Source organism: Mastacembelus armatus, chromosome 9 (assembly GCF_900324485.2).
Source record: "Mastacembelus armatus chromosome 9, fMasArm1.2, whole genome shotgun sequence".
NCBI lineage: Eukaryota > Metazoa > Chordata > Actinopteri > Synbranchiformes > Mastacembelidae > Mastacembelus > Mastacembelus armatus.
This window is the reverse complement of record NC_046641.1, coordinates 13914067-13934358: the sequence shown is the minus strand read 5'-3', so window position 1 is coordinate 13934358 and position 20292 is coordinate 13914067. Positions and strand designations below refer to the sequence as shown.

At 38.8% G+C, this 20292-nt stretch overlaps 2 protein-coding genes across 5 annotated transcripts in view; one reads left to right on the top strand and one right to left on the bottom strand.

Annotated features, from left to right (window-relative positions):
• Positions 1-170: 170 nt before the first annotated feature.
• On the top strand, positions 171-8586 carry gna14a (guanine nucleotide binding protein (G protein), alpha 14a). The gene is made up of 7 exons (XM_026321593.2): positions 171-594; positions 5712-5896; positions 6638-6792; positions 7554-7682; positions 7785-7914; positions 8012-8165; positions 8271-8586. Exons 1-7 carry the CDS (start codon positions 474-476, stop codon positions 8459-8461), a joined length of 1065 nt encoding a protein of 354 aa, XP_026177378.1. The 5' UTR covers positions 171-473; the 3' UTR covers positions 8462-8586.
• A 573-nt stretch (positions 8587-9159) lies between these two features.
• Positions 9160-20292, bottom strand: part of vps13a (vacuolar protein sorting 13 homolog A) — a 33009-nt gene continuing 21876 nt past the window's right edge. Inside the window, exons 54-76 of one of the 4 annotated variants that reach the window (XM_026321589.1) lie at positions 19988-20121; positions 19515-19583; positions 18118-18250; positions 17940-17997; positions 17512-17683; positions 17176-17329; positions 16875-17021; positions 16679-16760; positions 16510-16579; positions 16180-16294; positions 15915-16028; positions 15592-15737; positions 15408-15489; positions 15183-15296; positions 14858-14933; positions 14518-14681; positions 14287-14332; positions 13995-14118; positions 13525-13639; positions 11312-11397; positions 10912-11035; positions 10692-10766; positions 9160-10454 (exon numbers count right to left, since the gene is read on the bottom strand). In XM_026321589.1, coding sequence (XP_026177374.1) covers positions 10404-10454; positions 10692-10766; positions 10912-11035; positions 11312-11397; positions 13525-13639; positions 13995-14118; positions 14287-14332; positions 14518-14681; positions 14858-14933; positions 15183-15296; positions 15408-15489; positions 15592-15737; positions 15915-16028; positions 16180-16294; positions 16510-16579; positions 16679-16760; positions 16875-17021; positions 17176-17329; positions 17512-17683; positions 17940-17997; positions 18118-18250; positions 19515-19583; positions 19988-20121 — 2451 coding nt within the window. In that variant the 3' untranslated portion in view covers positions 9160-10403. Of the gene's footprint in view, positions 10455-10691; positions 10767-10911; positions 11036-11311; positions 11398-11604; positions 12105-13524; positions 13640-13753; positions 13782-13994; positions 14119-14286; positions 14333-14517; positions 14682-14857; positions 14934-15182; positions 15297-15407; positions 15490-15591; positions 15738-15914; positions 16029-16179; positions 16295-16509; positions 16580-16678; positions 16761-16874; positions 17022-17175; positions 17330-17511; positions 17684-17939; positions 17998-18117; positions 18251-19514; positions 19584-19987; positions 20122-20292 lie in introns of those variants that run through there. The other 3 variants (XM_026321590.1, XM_026321591.1, XM_026321592.1) reach the window with 3 other exon arrangements.

Below are 20292 nucleotides of genomic sequence, written 5' to 3'. Positions count from 1 at the left end.
CCTTCTCATTATTCATCGCGTCAGACGCGTAAAGACGATGCAGTCTCCTTGGTATGGATGTCAACTTCCCATTTGATCCCTTTCTATTTGCAGCCGGTGCCACGCCCTCATGAGCCGTGTGGATAAAGTTCAGCAAGTGTCCTCCAGCCTCAGACCAACCGCAGCGCCCGGTCAAGGTGGGTCAGTGGTTTTTATTACTGCAAGGAAAAAGAAAAAAAAAAAAAAATCTCCGGGCCTTCCCCTTAAACAAAGGATCTTCTGTTTTATTCCGGATTATTTAAAAACTTTAAAAACAAAAGTGTAGTCAGCGCATTATCTTATATTTCCCAGTAGGAAGAGGAAGGCGTCGCTTTTAAAGATGCTTTGTGCCTTTTCCTGCTGAGTCTGTTGAGTGTGAGAGGTGAGAAGAAGCGGCTCAGGCGTCTCCACAACATTTTTCACTGGTTGGACAACGAGCCGCTTCACTCGGAGGGATGGCTGGATGTTGTATATCGGCGGAGGACAGAGAGAACCAGAGGATCAGCGAGGAGATCGAGAAGCAGCTGCGGAAGGACAAGAAGGACTCTCGCAGGGAGCTGAAGCTGCTGCTGTTAGGTGAGCATCATGTCTGCATGGTGACTGAGCTCACCGTCAGAAAACGCTCCTGCACGTCCTCAGGGGTCCCACAATCCAGAGAACTAAGAAAGATAAACCAGCCAGACTCATCTTTTTAAGGCCTTGAAGGCCAAATTGCCATAAAAATAAAGTTTCAAAGTTTTTAAAGTTTTCTCTGATGGGATCATTAGTAATTTTACTATTTTGCAGAGGATGTGCTCTTTGGTTTGTGTCCCTGTTGGTAGAGTCAGGAGCTCAGTGAGTCATAAAACATTACCTCACTGCTTCCTGACCACACCTGGACATGCAGGTGTAACGACCAGTCAGAAGCCTGTTGAATAAACTATATTCCTGACTGTTCCTCTTCCCCGTCTCCAGCTGTGCCCACTAACTTTCCCTCCAACATTCAGTATGTGCCGTCTGGTTGTGCCAATGATTTGACTTTTCATCCTTGGTTTATCTCCCTGCTGGACTCACACTGACACTGAGACCAGCCCCACACAGAGAGATGTTGGATTTATTCCGATTGTATTTCAAAACATCAGTTACTGACAGCACATTCATTCCCAGTTAAATTCTCACAGGTTATTGTGCGTTGGAAGATTGTTGGGGATGTGACCGTTTGTCGACATCCTACTGGATAAACTCCAGCCTCATTGAAAACAGTGGGAAAAAATAAATGACTGGTATAGCAGATAGTGTCAGTGAGTCCGTCTTTATGAGACCTCTCTAGTTTATCAGGGGCAATGATGTTAATAGCATGAAGTCTGTTCTGGGGAACATTAGTTTTTCACTTGTCCACAGTGAAAGAAGGGAAGAGTTGACTGAGGGACTTTTCTTTTGATGCTCCTGGTTTCAGCGTTAGCTTATTGGAAATGGCTGACAGATCCAGTGAACGAGGAAACAGAGTGTTGCCACATGGCAGCTCCAGAGCATTAAATAGAGTTTTGGATAAAACCTATTGTACTGCAGTAATGTGGGTGCGCTTCATGGGCAGGAGTCAACTGTCTAGGCCTCAGCCTGAGGGTTTGAATAGGTGTTTGAAAGCCATAACTAGCTGCTGCGGGTGCGGCTCATGCAAAAAATCATGCAAATTCATCCCTGAGCATCCCGTAGGTTTCACTCCGCCGCGCTCCTAGAAGGGGCTTTCTTGTAAAAGAGTGTGTCAGGTTGCTGCCCACATCAGGCTGGCTAAACCAACATGCATTACAAACTGTATTTGTTTTGAAAACTCTTTTTTCTGGGCTGACTGTACAGCAGACTAACTGCATCACAGATGTGATAACATCTGATACAGACATAAACTGAGCATTATGTGGATTCAGGTACAGTGTACGCTGCTTCAGCTCAACTAGTGCCCAGGATAACAGAGTTAATGTGAGATCTGCTGTTCTGAGTTCAGAGGAATTTACAGAAAACACAGGAAACAAGTCAGTGGGCTCAGGAAACATAAAAAGAAGCTGAACTGTGGGTTGAGCTGAAGCACCAAGCAGGAACAGATGTGACAGGTTACCAGAAAAATGACTCGCTTACTGAAACTCACTACTAAGGTCAAGTTTTGGGAGCTTGATCTAATGTGAAATTATCCAAATGACACCATCTGTTATTCTTTAGAAAGATTTCACAGACATTTATCTTATCACAGTGACAGAGTCACGTTAGGATTTCCTAACGGATTTCGTTAGGATGGTCAGAGACAGATCTCCAGATGGGAGAAGTGGGAGTGAAGCAGAATTTAAAAAAAATAATAATAATGATAAAATAAAATCAACACATTCACCTTCTGCCTCTAGTTTTGATTCAGTGGCCTTAAACCTGACTCTAAAAGCTGTAAGACGATGCCCCCATTAACAGCACCATGCAAGTATTGGTCATTTTGTTTAGATGCTATTTCACTGCAAGTTCTGGACATGATGGGAAAAACAAGAATAAAAGAGCAATGTGAGTAAAAACATGTCAAACTGAAGAAAATAGAAGTTCAGCATTTGACAAAAATGACATTTTTGCTAAACTGTCACAAACTATACTCTGCAAACATAAACCACGTTACATCACGGACCAAAATTCTGTGTGTGATTTGTAAATATTCAGCTTAGTTTATTTAGTGTCTTCTTCCTTTATGCTCTACATTTTCCTACAAATCCCATCCTGCCATGTTAGTTTCATCAGCAGAAAAACGTGAGAGGGCAGAGTGTGACACGTGGTAGTAGCTCTTATCTCAGTGACAATAAGGCCACATTCATTCACACAGCTGGCACTATTGCACATCAGGAAGTGTGTGTAGCTGCAACGCTGTGTTTGTAGTCAAATCCATGCTTGTGTGAATGCCTCATGGCTACTGATTGTGTGTGTGTGTGTGTGTGTCTGTGTGTGTGGAGACATCTGTGGTCAGCTCTCATCACCCCCAGATATTCACATGCAGATTTACACAATGACACAAATGCAGGAAATTAAACATATACTCATATACAGACACATACACTTTACCCACAGAGGCCACCAAAATGAAGCAGAAGCTATTTCTGAAACTTTAAATTGCCATTGTTTTTTTTTTTTTTTTTTTGGAGGTTTGGAGAAGGAAAATTTGGAAACCAAGGTTTCTGCTAAATATATGTTGTCTCCAAATTTTCGAAGAAAAAAAATAGTGATATTCATTTAATCCTGTATAATTATGTGACATAAATTTAAGTCAGAGACCAAAAACCCATGGCACAGTGACAAAGGTCAGACCTCTGACTGAATTTCAGATTGACTCGCTCTCCGACTCTGAGTAAAAACACAGCAGACGTGCACAATCGTGATTTGCCTCCTTCGCGGTGTTTACCTGTCTGTCAAATCCCCCCCATCTCCAAGAAACTTGACTTGGAAACAAGGTACATTCAAATGCAGAGAATTTGTCTAAACCTTGTTTGCTAAGATGTAAACATGTATTCATGATGTATTCATGATACCATGCAAAACTGCTGGTGCCACACATCCCAGAGCTTTAACACACTTCTGAGAGACAGGGATAGAGGAGCAGATGTGTGTATATATGTATATATCTATATGTAACACACAGCCTTGCTGCTATATAATTGTGAGGACCCTCACTGACATAATGCATTCCCTAGCCCAGTGGTTTTTAAACTTTCTGTCTCCAAGACTCACCAAAGGGTAGGCCAAAATCTCAAACCACACCTGTATTCATATCTGTGTCAAACAGCCTCTATAAAATCTGTTCTCACTATTTATACTATACTTTTATTTACAACAGCTATTAATCCTGAAACATTTAACAAAACAATTCAAGGATTGAGTTGAAACTTCAAATCGGCAACACACACATTTAAATTCGACAGGTCACAACCCCGATGCTGAAACGACAGAGATGGGACATTGCAAAGTTACATGTGGTTGTCACACAATCCCACAGTGCACCATTTGGGAAGCCCTGCCCCAGCCCCATCACGACTAAATACCTAACCTAAACCTAATTCTGAACAAAAAGCTCAAAAAGCCCTTTGGCGTCGTGAGGACTCAACAAAATGTTCTCACAAGGTCCTTCCAACAAAAAAAACAAAAACAAAAGTGTGGACACCTTCATTTCAATATTCTGGTCTATTAACAAACACACATTTGTTAAACAAATAGACTCAGCATCATGTGGCCTGACTGAGAAAATCAGGAGCCTGTGTTGTAAGAGCTGAATGGGAATGTGACAGACTGTGTGTGGGTTTTTTTCTGCCTGTGACTATAATGAAAATAAGAATAAGTGGTTAGACATTACCTAAGACAGTTATTCTACCTGTGGGTTGGTGATTTCAGAATTTACATTTTAGCAGAAAAGCCTGTGACACTAACAAAATCCAATTTGTCTCCAATTAGGAAACTGAGATCTAACAAAAGTTGTTCCTAATACTTTCCCACCCCTGCCTGAAAAAAAAAAAAAAAAAAGTGGTTTGAACAGAAAAGACTACATGGCTTTGGATTTGTCTTTCAGATGTATTTGATAAGGATCAACTTGTTGACTAGGACCAAAATGACCTAAGTCAAGTCAGAGTTATGATTGACAGTGAATGTGGCCACAGAAATAATGGAAGTAAATGTGCTCTGTTTACCGTTTCTGTGTACTAAAAGAAAGTAAGTACCATACAGTACATGGTTCGTGTATTCTACAATGTAGTAATCCATCATTTCCAGTTCTCATCTACAGGAATCTGATGATTTAATCTTCGCATGGAAGCATTTTTTTTTTTCCCGCCCCAGTTGCGGATTTAAGCGAAATGCAGCTGGGAGGATGTGATTCATTCGCTTCCTGCACCCACATATTGACATGTGCCTCTTTGGCAGTCAAATATACATTCAAATTGTTCACTTTGCCTGTGTATCCATGCACAGACAAGTCAGCAATCAAGAGTTGTGATCACATTTGTTGTCTTGTTTAGTATTTACTTCAGCCTGACATTCAGTAACAAGTTGCACAGAAAAAGGAAGATGAGAGATTCAATGAAACTGCTCGGAAACTCCGAGCTTACATGTACTTACTGGAATATAACTGGGTACATTTACTTCAGGATGCAAAATTAATTTCAGCGTAAAAGCGGACAATAAATTTGTATTATTTGTATTAAAAGTATATAAATTAGAGCCATTTTTAACTGCACTGACATGATGCTCACACATTAATATTTATATAAATATAAATAAATAATTTAACATAATAATATTAAATTATTTTACCAATAATATCTTAAGTACATTTATTTTTTGCTGAGGATCCTTAAGTAAATGTAAATAACTACTATTTTTACGTGATGTGACAGGCTGTGGTTTGGCTTTGCAGTCATGAGAGTTATTCATTTTAATGCTTCTTTAGCTGAAAAAACATGAGAGCTACAACAATCACAGTACTGCACTGACCAGTATTGCTGATGACCTGGCCAGGATGTTAAGCCAAAAACAACAGACAAACAAAATAATACTGACCCCACAAAGGCAAAGCTGCTCTGTCTTTCTACGAGTCGATATAACATTAACCATGAAACCTTCTGACCGGCAGTCATGACGCAGTTGTACTAAAAATACGGCAAATATATTATAATATATAATTATTATTACGATGTTGTATCCAACAGGTACTGGAGAGAGCGGAAAGAGCACCTTTATCAAACAAATGAGGATCATCCATGGAGGTGGATACACAGATGAGGACAAAAGAACCTATGCCAAGCTGGTCTTCCAGAACATCTACACATCCATGCAGACCATGATCCGAGCCATGGAGACGCTCAGTATATCGTTCTCCGATTCACAGAACCAGGTAAAGACAGAAACAAACTGGACCGTTTCGTGTTGCTTACGACATATTTTTTGACTCTGTCGTGCAGGTTCAGTTAGTTTTTGCCAACTTTCTAAACAACATTCTTATCTTTTACACTGCATGGCAACCTTTTTGTCAGCACAGAGGTAAGGCTGACTTCTACTTTTGCCAATGTAACAAGGCATAAATGTGCTTGAAGCCCAAATAGAAAGTTCAAAAACATTTGTGATAATTAACAGTTTCACAATTTATACACAAATATAGAAACAAAAAGTAAGACGTAAAAATAGAATTTCATTTGTATGTAAAGTGATTTTTGTGCCTTTTCTATTGAAAGTATAATGGAAGTATTAATAATTCAGTTCTTTCAAAAAATGTGTTGTGGTCCACAGATGTATATGATGAAATCCTTTGCTGCACTTTGACTTCTCAGCTCGTCTCTACATGATATAAAACTGACATTAGGTTTTGATAAATAAAACATGCTCCTGTGTTTTAAGTAGTTCTGGTTCCTGCATAGGAACATAAATATTTTTCTAGAAGTCCTTTTCTCTCAACACAACTGAGAATTGGATCATGATTGTTAATTTCTAGGAGACAGGGTGGAGGCATGATGTCAAAAGAAAAATATTTTAAAAACTCTAAAAAATAAATAAATAAAATCTGAAGTTGTTTCCTGTTTTCACACTGTGAGAGAAGTTCTGGTCTGGACCGTTCTTCTATAATTGTCTTTGTTCACAGAGCAATGCAAGCGCAGTCCTGGAGGTGGAGGTGGATAAGGTGGAGGAGTTGGAGCAAAGCCTTGCTGCGGCCATCAAGAGCCTGTGGAACGACGGAGGAATACAAGAGTGCTACGACCGACGCAGGGAGTACCAGCTGTCTGACTCCACCAAATAGTGAGACGTCTAGATATTTGTCGCTCAGGAACGCACACACAGATTCTAGTCTCACCAGATAGCACAGATTGTAGAGGGTAGACAAAATAGCAGGAACACCTTACATTATAATTCAAGATGGTGTGTCTACACCACAGAACAAGGTCTGAATATATTAAACAAATCAGATCAACATTTCTCTGACACAGGGTAAGTTAAATTATTGTGCTTCAAGTAAGTGTTTGTTGCAAGGTTATAGGATTGGAGGGCAATATGGGCAGGGTTGTGGCCACCATTTAAGATACTGAAGTTTTGCCCAATGTATTTTTCCTATAAATCTGCAGAGAGTTCAAAATGACACATGGTGGGTATTCAGAAAAATCTGACTACCTTTAGCCCAAAATAAATAAGACTGACTAAAATGTTCTCCACCATTTTTCCTGGCAGTGGAGAATAAAAAGAAAAGGCACAGATATTAGTCTTTGGTGTGCATGTGGGATTATATTAAGGCGATGACTGTATTTCTACCTAAAGCCCTGATTCCATACTAGACGTCCCTTTTATTTTGTCCACCCCATATATCCAACAATGGCTATCAGGCTGTTTTCTTAACTACAAGGAGACTCTGCAATGAGTTTGTCCATTCTGACCACACAACTGCTGATAGTGGCATGTAGTGGTATATTTTCTGTTTATTTACAAAGGTACAACATTCAACAGTCATTATCTTGTTCTTCTTCACTTTCTGCTTATTTTCAACATGTTTTTTTTTTTTTTTCCAGTTATCTCAGTGAACTGGATCGAATTTCAGAGCCCTCATATTTACCAGACCTTCAGGACATCCTCAGAGTCCGAGTGCCAACCACAGGTATCATTGAATACCCCTTTGACATGGAGAATGTCATCTTCAGGTGAGATATGAACAACATATGAAACACCTAACATTATACAACTGTTCTCAAGTGACTGATGAAGCCAAACGCCTTCTCTGTTGGGACTGGTTTTTATGGCAGAATGGTGGACGTGGGGGGTCAGAGGTCAGAGCGGAGGAAGTGGATCCATTGCTTTGAGAACGTCACCTCCATAATTTTCCTGGTGGCGCTCAGCGAGTATGATCAGGTCCTGGCTGAGTGCGACAACGAGGTGAGAGTTCTGCTTGACACCAGATCCTGACCCAGACTTGGATTCCTTAAAAGGAGCCTTCACTGTTGCCTCTTTCTATGCTGCAATTTCACTTCAGAACCGCATGGAGGAGAGCAAGGCTCTGTTCAAAACCATCATCACCTACCCCTGGTTCCAGCGCTCCTCTGTCATCCTTTTTCTCAACAAAACCGATATTCTCCAGGAGAAGATCGTGTACTCTCACTTAGCCACCTACTTCCCTGAATTCACAGGTTAGTTTGCTGTAATAATCATCTTATTCTATCTTATATTCTGCATTTACTGAAAACACACATATAATACAATGAAAACACAAAAATATTGTCCCTGCATTTCAGGACCTCAGCAGGATCCTGTTGCAGCTCAAGAGTTCATCCTGAAAATGTACCAAGAACAAAACCCGGACAAGGAGAAGACGCTATATGCTCACTTCACCTGCGCCACAGACACAGAAAACATCCGCTTTGTCTTTGTGGCCGTCAAAGACACCATCCTCAGACACAACCTGAAGGAGTTCAACCTGGTGTAAATAATAAATAAAAAAAAGGAGAAGGAAGACAGAGGACAAAGCAATACAGGACAGTAGAAAGAAAGACACGAGCCGAGCCAAACTAAGAGAATTACACAAACAAACCAAAAAAAAAAAAAAAAAAACTTTCCAAGTTCAAATATTTTCATTTCAAACAAACAAGATTTAATGTGTTGCACAAATCCAGCCAAAGAGAACGTGAAAACCAAAACTACTGATTCTGCAGGTTATTGCTTTGTCTAAAACACTACTTTGTGAAGTCCGTTTACTTTATAGGTGTGCAGTAAATTATATTTTCCAGTAGAGGGGAGAATGGGAAATTTAGTGGACCATTATATTATGGACCATAGTGCAGACTTATTTATTTAGTTACTTTATTTTGAGTGCTAACTGAAATACAATGCAATAGTTAGGTTTAACCTTGTTTTGTGATTTAATGTTGTGAGAAATGAACCATGTCTCTGCTTGTGCCTATAAGTGCCTTATTTACTCAGGACAGTCAGACTAGTCACTGAGAGGCTTCTTGCTGTAGATGTAAATAATGAGTTGTGCTTTGAAAAAACCCTACACAGCAATTTCTTCTCAGGCAAAATGTAAATTCTATTCATGTAATCTTCAATAAATTCTAGTTACATAGTAAAGAGCTATTTGTTTTGGGTTTTTTGTGATTTTCTGGGGATAAGAAATAAGAGGGGAAGTGACATTGGAAATGCGGATTTTATTTTTTGAAAAGACTTGGGGGTAAATTAAGCCACGGAAATGAACTGCAGCTCTGCAACAACATAAATGACAAACATTAATGGCAAATTTAATATTTAGTGATATTAACTGTGATGCACCCTGAACAAAAAAAACCCCTTTAAAATATACATCAGAGTAAACAGCCACCCAATGATAATTAGCATTCATTTGTTTTAAATATACTTTTTTCTGCATAATTCATCAACATAGGTGGCATTGCATATGTGCAGTATAAAAACATAAAAATCAGAATATTACAATCTGCAATGCCATAATACAGACTACTGTGTGAGGATGGATATATACAGGTAGGATACTGTATGGGATCAATATACAGCAGACTGATATATGTAAGTACAGTATAAAAATAGCATGCATCTCTAAATCACACACTGAACAGTCTTTATCTTGCAGAAATGTATAAAAAAGAGAAAGAAGTAAAAGAAAGCTTTTCAGTATGCACATTTTCAATTATGTGTATTAGAAAGCCATACTCAAAGTTTAAATTAGATTCCCTTTTGTGTAATCCAGTAAAATAAATCATGTAGCCTACACAATTAAATGTGCGACAATAGTTGTGGTTATTTTGACCTCAGCATAATTTCGGCTATTGCCTATCTCTAGCTGTTGCAGTGTGGAGTAACAGTGACGTTTCTACAGACAAGTACAACTTGAAATATGTTTGAGACCCGAATAGAATTACATTGTTCGATTAATGTGTGTTTGAGTGCGGCAAGCAGAACTATAGGAAACTAAAGGGTGACAACATTTAAAATGCCCCAATTTCACCACCATCTCAGACAGAAGCACATATTACAAGATGTGTCAGTAAACTCAAGACCCAGTGTTGTTGTAATAAAACAAAACATTAAAAATCCATGATATGTACGCACAAGTAGTGTGTGTGTGTGTGTGTGTGTGAAGAATGAGAAAGTCAATTTAACTTTCTGAGTGTTTGTGGCTAATGAATGCAGGTCTGCTGACTGCTTGTAGCACTTCTGTTAGCATGCACACCTAGAAACTACTCACTCAGTTTTCACCCGACAGGCAGCCAACACAGTTTCATGTGTGCGTTTTCAGCACTACTCACACATGGAGGTAAACAAAACTTAGCATGCAGTAAAGAACAAAGGCACTGACACACACACAGACCCTGTGTGCGTGTGTGTTTTTCTTTATAGTTCTTGCTCTTCATGATGAGTCAGTATTTGGGTAAACTCTCCCTTGCATCTTCCAATTTGGCAAGAACCCACTGAAATTAAATAATAGGACAAATTTTAGCCCAATCATTAACTGACTCCATGTTGGATATGTCTTTTGCTGGGTGACACACTGAACACTTGAACCACTTGAAACAAGCGGCCTATTACTGATTAAATGTAAATGGCCAATAACAGCTGAATATTTCTTTACCAAGCAATAGAAAAAAAACAAGAGATATTTAAAATTTCCTAACAGAAGCATCTTAAAGTCCAAACCTTAGCCTTACCTTGGCAATCTCAGGAGTTTTAAAGTTTATGATCTTCCCAAACTCTTTGGCGTGAAAGACAGATTTGACTCTCTCCTGCAGAGAGGATTAGTGCAAAAATCTGCTAAATACTTTGATACTTCAAAAAATAAAACATCAAAAAAACCCTTTTGCCTCATGTGGAGAAAAGATGCAGCTTTTAGTCTAGATTTTATGCGTGGCAAGAGTTAACTTGCTGTACCTTGGCCTCAATGCGAAGTCGACGGTCTTCTACGATCATCGGATCCTTGGTGAACTCTTCAAACAGATACTGCCACTCACAGGTCAGCTGGCCAAATGTGCCTTTTGTCACAAAAAATATGCCCCTGGAGCAAGAATCACAAACAAAAGGGTAAACATGAGGCCTGAACATCTGCCTGGAGGACACCACTGATACAGTAAGCACTACACTGATGCTTACTGTAGATGTGTTTGGTACATGCACACCTGTAATTACTGGCACTGATACTGTAGCTTATTTACTTTAGCCATTTTTTATAACCAATTTGTCTCAGTTACGACACAAAAAAAAAAAAAATCAACAAGATAAGATGTAAGACTCATCTCAAATATAACTCTGCTGTGGATAAAAACAAACTCACCTCTTGGTGATCATGAGGAAGTCCGAATCATTGATCTTGGCATGAGCAAAGTATCTGTACTTGGCAAAACGTCCATTCTCAATTTTCTAAAAGAGGACAGCAGAAAAAAAAAAAAAAAAAAGGTGAATATTTAAACAAAATGAAATCATGTCTGACATCAAGTGAAATATGAACGGCAACATGTCGGTCTTCCAACAAAATACCTGCACAACCACTCAGTCTAATCAAAGTAGAAAATGTGGTCGGGTGGTGAGGAAAGATGAGATGAAACAAAGACAATGGCAGGTGGATGGTTATAATGTGATCAGTTTATTGAAAACAACAGGGCAGCATATAGTGGCAGTGAGTGACAGACAAAACAAAAACATTCACAAATGACAAATACAGACAGAAATCTCCATGATTACAAGGAATTATTTATTTCACAATGACAACAAATGTGTCCTTTGTTGCATGTGAGAAAATGAGAAAAGACTAATGTAAAAAGTAAAAGAAACAGACAAATAAAATATGAAGACAAACACAAAATAAAGGACCCACACAAGAAATTAAAATATAAAATTGAGTAAAATATAGTAGAAATTAAAAACACATTTCTTAAAAGACTCAAAGAACTTTTCTTTGGTTCGTTTAAATCCTTTAAACGTGCACTGCAGAAAAACTATAGTACGGACTACTGACAGACAAAACACCAATGCTACTCTACAGCTGTCACTGCTAGCTTCTAGTTGTTTTCCTCATCACCCTGATCCTCTGAGCCAGTTCTAGACCACTGACTGTAGGCCAGTCTCCTCTGTGGACATGACAAGAGAGAAGAATCATTTTAACCTTGTCTAACTAGATCAGCCAACAGTCATTCTGTGATTTCCCCCTTAAAATTACTACAACTAGTCCCTTCAAATCTCTGAATGTCCCTCTCAAACTTTTCACATGAGATTTTATACCAAAAAAGTATACCAAAGTCATACGTGTGCAAGTTAAATTCAGCTACGATGTTAACTAGCTACAGTATAAACAGAAAACGCATCCATGAAATGTGGCATCTCAGCTAGGTCTAAAGGTGGCTGAGCCACAGTGACAAATAAAAGGAAAAACTGAATAAAATGAGAAATGTGATGACTACAGATGCTTGTACACAGGGTGAAGTGTGGCACTGAACGGTTAGATGAGTATGAAAATGAATCAAATGCCATGGTCTTCAGAGTCATCACATCTCAAAAAATCCCTATTAGGGAGATACTAAAGTGATGTCTTAGACAGCGCTCTACACCACCATCACCAAAAGACAACATAAATGAAAATATCGTTTGGCAGAATCCCTCCAGCAGAGTTCAGAGGATCACTGAAGCTCTTATGGAGTCTCTGTGGTCTAAAAACCTTACTGAGGCACCTTATGGTGGTTTTCCCTTTCATTTGTCACTGATCTGTGAATTATATATGTTTGACCTGAGACTCACAAACAGAAACTTCAACCCTCTCCATCCATCAGGACTGCCAGATAACATCAGCACAAAAAAATGACCCACACATTAAAACCTACACTTAAATGAAGCACAACTAAAATATACATATATAAGAAACCCAGCCATGATCCACTGAACCACATTCAGCTTAATGTACTATCACCAATATGTTTAGCCTGCTATAGATATTTTTTCTAAGGCCTTGAAAACAATACTTGTGTTAACACATCACAAAGTACTAAACAATCATTCTTTGAGTATTTGTGCACAACAGAAACAGTGAAGTGGCTACACTGCACTGTAGCCCTGCTGCAGTAAAAATACACAGTATACTTTTCCCCCCTGTCAATGAGTATAAACAAACCAACCAAATGCTTCAGTAGACAATATTCTTTACTTTGGAACTGAAGAAATCTCACGTTTCGCTTAAAGTTAATTTTTTAAAATTTATTTTTCATTTTTGGAGAACTGCTTTCTAAGGATTTAGAAAAAGGACCATAAAATTGCTAAAACTTTAAATTACTCAAGATATTAATTTAAAAACTAATTTTGAGAAGCAAGCTGAAGAGATGATGGTTTCCTGAAACACACGTGCCTGTAGCAAAATGTATGTAACTCGGTAATGGGAAGAATAATGATTCGGACATGTTAAAATAAATATTAAATATTGTTTTACTCACCTCAGCAAATGAAGAATATTAACTACACAGCTCTGACTTTAAACAGATGACACAAAAATCTTTGTCCTACCTGCAGCATCTGACTGCCAATGCCCTCCCTCTCCTTATATGGTCGTATGACACCATCCTCGTGGATGAAGCGAGGAGGACGCAGAGATTGGACATCTTGTGAAGTCTCTGCCGCCCTAAAAACAAGTCGCACAACTAATGCATGCAAACACATAACAGAGCTATATGCTGCATAAATGCATACACACTGTAGCACACAAACACTGACACGCCAACTCACACACATTAATAGCTTCTGTTGAACCTCAATGACCAGCTCTAATAAAAAAAACTGTATTCCATTAATAATTGTGTTTTCACTGTGCTATGTATCTGTATATTCTTTTAGCATTTGACGCTCCAGATCCACATGTATTGCATGTTCAAAAAACAGAGAATGGACAAAAATTAACAATTTGAAGAGGTCAGACTTTAACTATAACTATAACTATAGCTCGAGACATGAGAACAAATACACAGAAATAACCAAACCTCTTGATTCCCTGGAAGGTGCTGCTGGCCATGTCAATAATGCCTCCTGTAGGTCTGGCTACCGCACCAACCAGACCTTTCCCAACACCTTTAAAGAAGCCTGCTGCACCCTCCTTCTGGGCTCCTGCAAACCAACACAACATCAAACATCATTATACTGATTGGAGCTGATATGAAAATCACTTTATAGTCCACTGTTCCAACAACAAGAGAAAATCCACAGTAGCTGAACACACAATTCATTATAGTATCTCCACCACTGCATTTTCACAGGGGGTCAGACTCAACATACCTTTAATAGGTTTGGTAACAATCCCTGTGATCCCACTAACAAATCCCTAAAGAAAAAAAAATACAACGTCAGCAAAAAGTAGTAACATGACAGATTCACCAATGGCCAGTTTACAGAGTTAGTTATGGTCAGTAGTTTCACAATTTTGGCGTTGCCAAAGGTTTGTCTCCCACTGATAAGAATACGTTTGGAGTGACAGAAAACAGTGCAAACACTGAATGTTATACACACAGACACCAGTCCCTTTCCACCCCTGGTCAGCCCCTCTCTCAGGCCACTGGGTTGTTTGTTCATAGCCTCCCGTCTCTTCTGCTGGTATTCCTCATCCATAGTTATCGCAGCGACACCCTTTGCCATGGCACCTGTTATCCTGGAGGCTGCACCTGCTATACCACCTGGACGGCAGAGATGAATCTTTATAAGTTACTATATTTCACACATATCCAGGTATTCTGCAGGAAACCTGTAATGTTTCACCTTCTTCCATCCTACCAATGTTTATACAGCATATAAGGATGAATTGAATATTTTAACATTTAAAGCAAGATTATGAGATTAATTCTGTGCTTACCTACAGCTCCCCCGACCAGAGCCTTAACCCCAAGAGCCATTCCTTCAACAAACTCCTCCGGCCCCTGGATGGCTCCCTGGAAAATCCCACACAACAGTTCAAACATGAGCAATATGATAAGACATTAGCTCAAACCTAATCCTCATAGTTTTCCAGATTACAAATTTAAAACCTCCAAGAATTTTGCTCACAATGTAAGTACTTCAAAATACTGAAGGGTAACGTTGTCATGGAACAACAAACTTTTTTGTGAAACTGCATTATTTATTTATTTTTAAATTTTGGACGATTATAGCACTTATGGCTTCTTGCGTTACATTCCTACCTGATAGGGCTCATAGAAGAAGGCCTCTACTCCCTCTGACAGCCCTCTGATCAGCCCAAACGGGTTTCCAAGCACATCCAGGCCCAGCACCAGCACATACATCTGTTTAATAGCCTGAAATAAGGAGAGAGGGTGTTGCATACGGTACATACTGTAAACCAGCAACCAGCCGCTTGTTCTAGTCCTGGGTAACTACAGCCCTGTCACTGTGTGTCTACACATTACCTGCTTAGAATAATGTCTAATGACTTCCCATTGTAACTGCTGAGTGGTACAAAACTGGAAGGTCAATTCGAAGAAGGCCAGCCTGAAATAAAAAGGCAGACTGAGTCTTCCAAGAACAAACTACACAAAAATAGGTACATGCTGCAGTGTGTGATTTATGTGTTCTCTATTTGTGCATTCATACTTGAAGACAACATCCTGCACATCGGTGAGAGTTGCTCCAATACTCTTCAGCAGCAGATTTAGGGACTGAACAGGAATTAGCTCGGTGTCTCTCTTCTGCTTTAAGCCATCTTCTCCTCCTGTGCTCAGAGAGAAACTCAGGTGCAGCTGCAAATACACAAACATTTGTAAACATGGCTTTTCCTGCCATTAAACTCACTTTGTACCTGTTACTTGCAAATAGATTTTATTGTTTTATACATGGCTTAGGGTGCTGCTGATGGAATAATTCAAGTTAAAAAATGTGTTGGTTAAATTTGTTTTGTAATTATAGCATTCAGGCACCTTGATGGGAGAAATGTGGAAGTATTCATAGAGGCTGATGGGAGAAGTGTCAGCAGCAGAGACATGGTTTAATTCTGTCTTTATATACTCTATGTCCTTCTCAAACAGTTCCACCTAGAGGAGAAAGACAAGCACAATTAAACAGGAACATGAATGTAAAAGCATTGACTGTTAATAGAGATTATATTAATGCATGAATCAAATATAATAATGATCAATGATCAAAACACTGGGTATGTAAACAGTATGTGTGTGTATATCTGACCTCCTGCTCCGAGCTCATGATGCTGGCGTTCTCAGGGGTGAACAGGTCCAGGATGGCATACAGGAAGCCTAGATCGAGCTTCAGATCCATCTCTTGAATAAGCACCATGAAGTACCTGAGGTGGACATACATTACCATCACCAATTAGAAACAAAACTGGAGAGAAAAAAAAAAAATGTTACTCTAGGAATTATATATCAGCATGTGGCTAAAATGGTGAGCAGATCATAACATGGCTAAATAAAAAAATCTGAATAAAAGTGTGACTCTTGCCTACTACAGAGCAGAAAAGTGGAATAGCATTAGAAAAGTAAAGTTGAAAACTATTACTTGATACGTGAGATATCAGAGTGCCCTGCTGCTCTGGTCACAATGCTGATGTCAGTCAGAGGTTTGGGCTCTGTAAAAAAGATTTAAAAAAAAAAAAAATATCATATAAGAAATCTTAACAGAGAATAGAAAACAGAACATAAAGCTAAATGTGCAATAACTAACAGACCTGAGTCCATGGTAATAGACTTTGGCAGTTTTACAGGATAAAAAACATAGGGGAAGATGGCTCCTGGCAGCTGATTCTGGATCTGTAGAAAAATGGATTTATGTAAAATCAGACCATATATAGTTTTCTGAATCAGCAGGATATGTCACTTTGGGTGACTATGTCTATGTCAAGCTGCAGTAATTTTTTTCCCCACCTGTATGCGGTGGATTTGGACACGGTAGGCTTTCTGTCGTGGTGACACGCTGTATTCGACCTTCACCCCAGGCAGAAAGTTCCTCCTGAGAGGAGCGTCACACGGCTGCAGCATCCGCATATCTGTGCCGCTGGGAGTAAAGGACACCTGGGAGACAAACACCACAAAATTAAACAATTAGGTCTGCAACTAGAGACTATTTTTATTATTACCACCAGTACTGTAGCAACATATCTAAAGTCAGTTATTTATTCAGCCTACATGGCTAACTTAAAAACTGACAGTTTTTACTTGTACCAACCTGGAAATTGTTCTCTAGGTCAACGATGGCATTGTCTATGGGTGTAGATTCAGTGTAGCGTCTGAATTTATCCTCCAACATCTCCGCTTCTTTAGAGCTCAGAGTTTTCCACCGATTTTTCTTCTTCGGCTTTAACTCCCACACCACATCAGAGCTGTGGCAAGAGAAACAAGTATAATAGTACCAAGTACATCTAAACATATTTGTTGTGTGTAAAATTAAGAATATCCAGCAGTAGTGTATGTATTGTAACACAAAAATGGCACTGGTGTGTCTAGATTTTACTGTGTGTTTATCACTGTATGTACATATGCATATGATGGTTGTGTTGTCTACCTTGTGATGCCAATGAAGGAGACCTCCTGGCTGGTGCTGTTGTTGACCAGAGAGATGCCCACACTCATTAGTGACAGGATGATTTCCTGTTCAGCCAGCTGTGCCTTCTCGCTTTCACAGAGCATCTTATGGATATGCTGCTCCCCCGTGAACAGCACAACACGCTGGAGACCTTTGGATGAACAAAAATCCCAACCATACAGACTTAACACTTATGCCCATAGGAAAAAAGTCAGAAAATAGAATCTGCTATAGTTTTCTTTTCTTTAAGCAGATAGAAATACAATGACTCACTAATAAGACTGAAATCAATCATATACCACCTACTTACGACAACTCAAATTTCATGCATTGGCAGGAAATTTTTATTGACAATAAGAATATGTAGAGCATCTAAGTCATCTCATTTTAATCTTCTTGTTCTTTACCTTCATAAAAGGAGAACACAAACAGTTTCCCTTCATTATTCATGTCCTTGCGCAGATCCTAAAAAAGCAATAAATAAACATTTGATCAAACATTTGATTATCTCATATGACAATTTCACATTTTGGATATGTTGTCACATCCTCAGGCACAGTCATTGTACTTGTTTGGGTACAGTACCTCTTCGCTCTTCAACTTCCCACTGTAGGTGCCACACTTCCAGCAAAGCTCCCGGGAGCCAGTGGGTTCAGCCCAGGTGTAGTAAACAGCTTTCCCAGCCTCCAGCTTCTCCTGCTCTGTCTCCTTCTGAGAGCTACATACACATAAAACCCACCCAGTCACAAACACACAGACATATACTGTAAATAGCAATATCATTATTTACTACGAAAAACCAAGAAGTAATATTCCACTAATTTGAAATGACAAACATATACTAAATGATGAACAGCAGTAACAGTAGTTTAACAGTAAAACAGAAAAAAAAAAAAAAACAGTAAAAACAATAATATAATTAAAACATGACAACCTGTCGGACACAATTTCTATGAACAGACAATATGACAATATATAAGTGTATAACCGCAAAGCACCCAAAAGTCCCAGCACCTGTCCTGGTGAGATAAAACTTAAATATGCATGTTCACAGTAACACTGATTTGGATGAGACAAAGCAGAAGTAAGAGAAAACAATCAAGAAAGTGGGGAAGTGGGGAAGCCATTGTCTATGGATGGAGATGAAAAAATAAAATAACACAACACAACAGAACCTCTGGATGAAGCAGGGCCTGTGATTCCACCGGCAGAATGCCATCAAGTCAGCAGCATTAAAAACTAGCACTTCTAGAAGTAAAGGTGTTAGGTTTTCATAGGAGATCAAAGCAACATCATAATAAAATGAATAAATGGCTTTAGATGTCTAACCTGCTCCTTTTACTCCAATCTAACAATCCCTAAAAATTTAGGTTACTGTACATTTTCAGCAGATTCATTAAATATAAATATATAGTTTATACATAATGTGATTGTGAGACAATACACAATAGTAGTTATTTCTCACTGGCAGGGTGGTAAGGAGCAAATTACACAAAGAAACCTGAATCAGAGCGGAAGCAGTCTTCTACTAATCTTTACCTGCAATATTGATCTGATCACACTCTGCACTTAAGTGTACTGCCACACTGAAGTGATGGCAACAGCCTTTTGATATTACACCAAATTCTATTAAAGTGCTGCATCAACTTTTGGAAGTGTTTGCATGTTATACTCTATATTCTGTGTCTCAGTTTGCATTGCTAGTCATTATATAAGTTATATGAGGCAAATGTGTTGCTTTATATTACTATAAATACTGGAACTGTTTTGATTTACTTTTGTGTATTTTTTAATCGTTTTACTTTTACGTCTTCCAGGTCCAGATAAGCTACAGTACTTTTTGTAGACCCGGTTTTCTTGTTACTGGGTTTTGTTTCTCCCTCTTTTCTCCTTTCTTCTTACTTCCCACCCATTCTTTAAACCCCATCTTTCTCTCTCAAGTTCAGAGTGTGTCAAAAGAGCTTCCACCCATGTTTTTCTACCTGCCCTCCTCCACCGAGATGGAGAGGTCGAGCAGCTCGTCACCCACACACGTGGTTTCTGCCTGGGCGCTGCATGACCCACAACACACAAACATAAATCACATCAGCAAAAAATGTTAAACTGTTAGGAAGGTAGCTGCAAAAAGAGAAAACAGTGTCATTGAAAAATATATGTAAAATACACAATGAAACAAGTTGTAAATGTGCATGCAGAATCTCATGTTGCCTGTAAAAGTAAAACCTGCTTTTTAAAGTAAAAGATATAAAGAATTCGTTCATAAATAAACATTTTTGCAAAAATAAAACACAGAAGCTGAAACAATGAGAAAGTGTTTGTTTACAAATGCCATGACATGCTTCATGATATTAAACATGACCACATCATGTTTAATATCTACTGTAGCTTAAATCATTTCTCACATGCACATAAGATCCTACTTGGTAACCATTTAGTGCTGCCCAAACTTTCTCACCTCTGACCAAAGTGAAGAGTATGGTCTTTGGTATTGTTGATGATAAGGAACGGGGCTGCACCGTCATGGTACTCAGAGAATTTGATTGTGGCCGAGTGCTCTGATAGGTTCACATCTACTGTGATCCCTCCCACCTGCAGAAGAGAAGCAGGATACAGGACTGGAATATATAAGGGTTTTGTAAATGTTCCAGTAGAGTTTAACAAGATAGGACACCCTGATATTAACTATAACAGTTCAATGTCTTTTTGTTATAATATCCTGTAAAAAAAACAAAAAAAAAAACAAAATAAAACAAAAAACAA

Excerpts from the sequence above, each read along its gene's own strand:
- gna14a (XM_026321593.2), top strand. The coding sequence starts at position 474 with ATGGCTGGATGTTGTATATCGGCGGAGGACAGAGAGAACCAGAGGATC. Across the intron at positions 6,793-7,553 it reads CTGTCTGACTCCACCAAATA|TTATCTCAGTGAACTGGATC; the intron begins GTGAGACGTCTA and ends TTTTTTTTCCAG. Across the intron at positions 7,683-7,784 it reads ATGGAGAATGTCATCTTCAG|AATGGTGGACGTGGGGGGTC; the intron begins GTGAGATATGAA and ends TTTTTATGGCAG.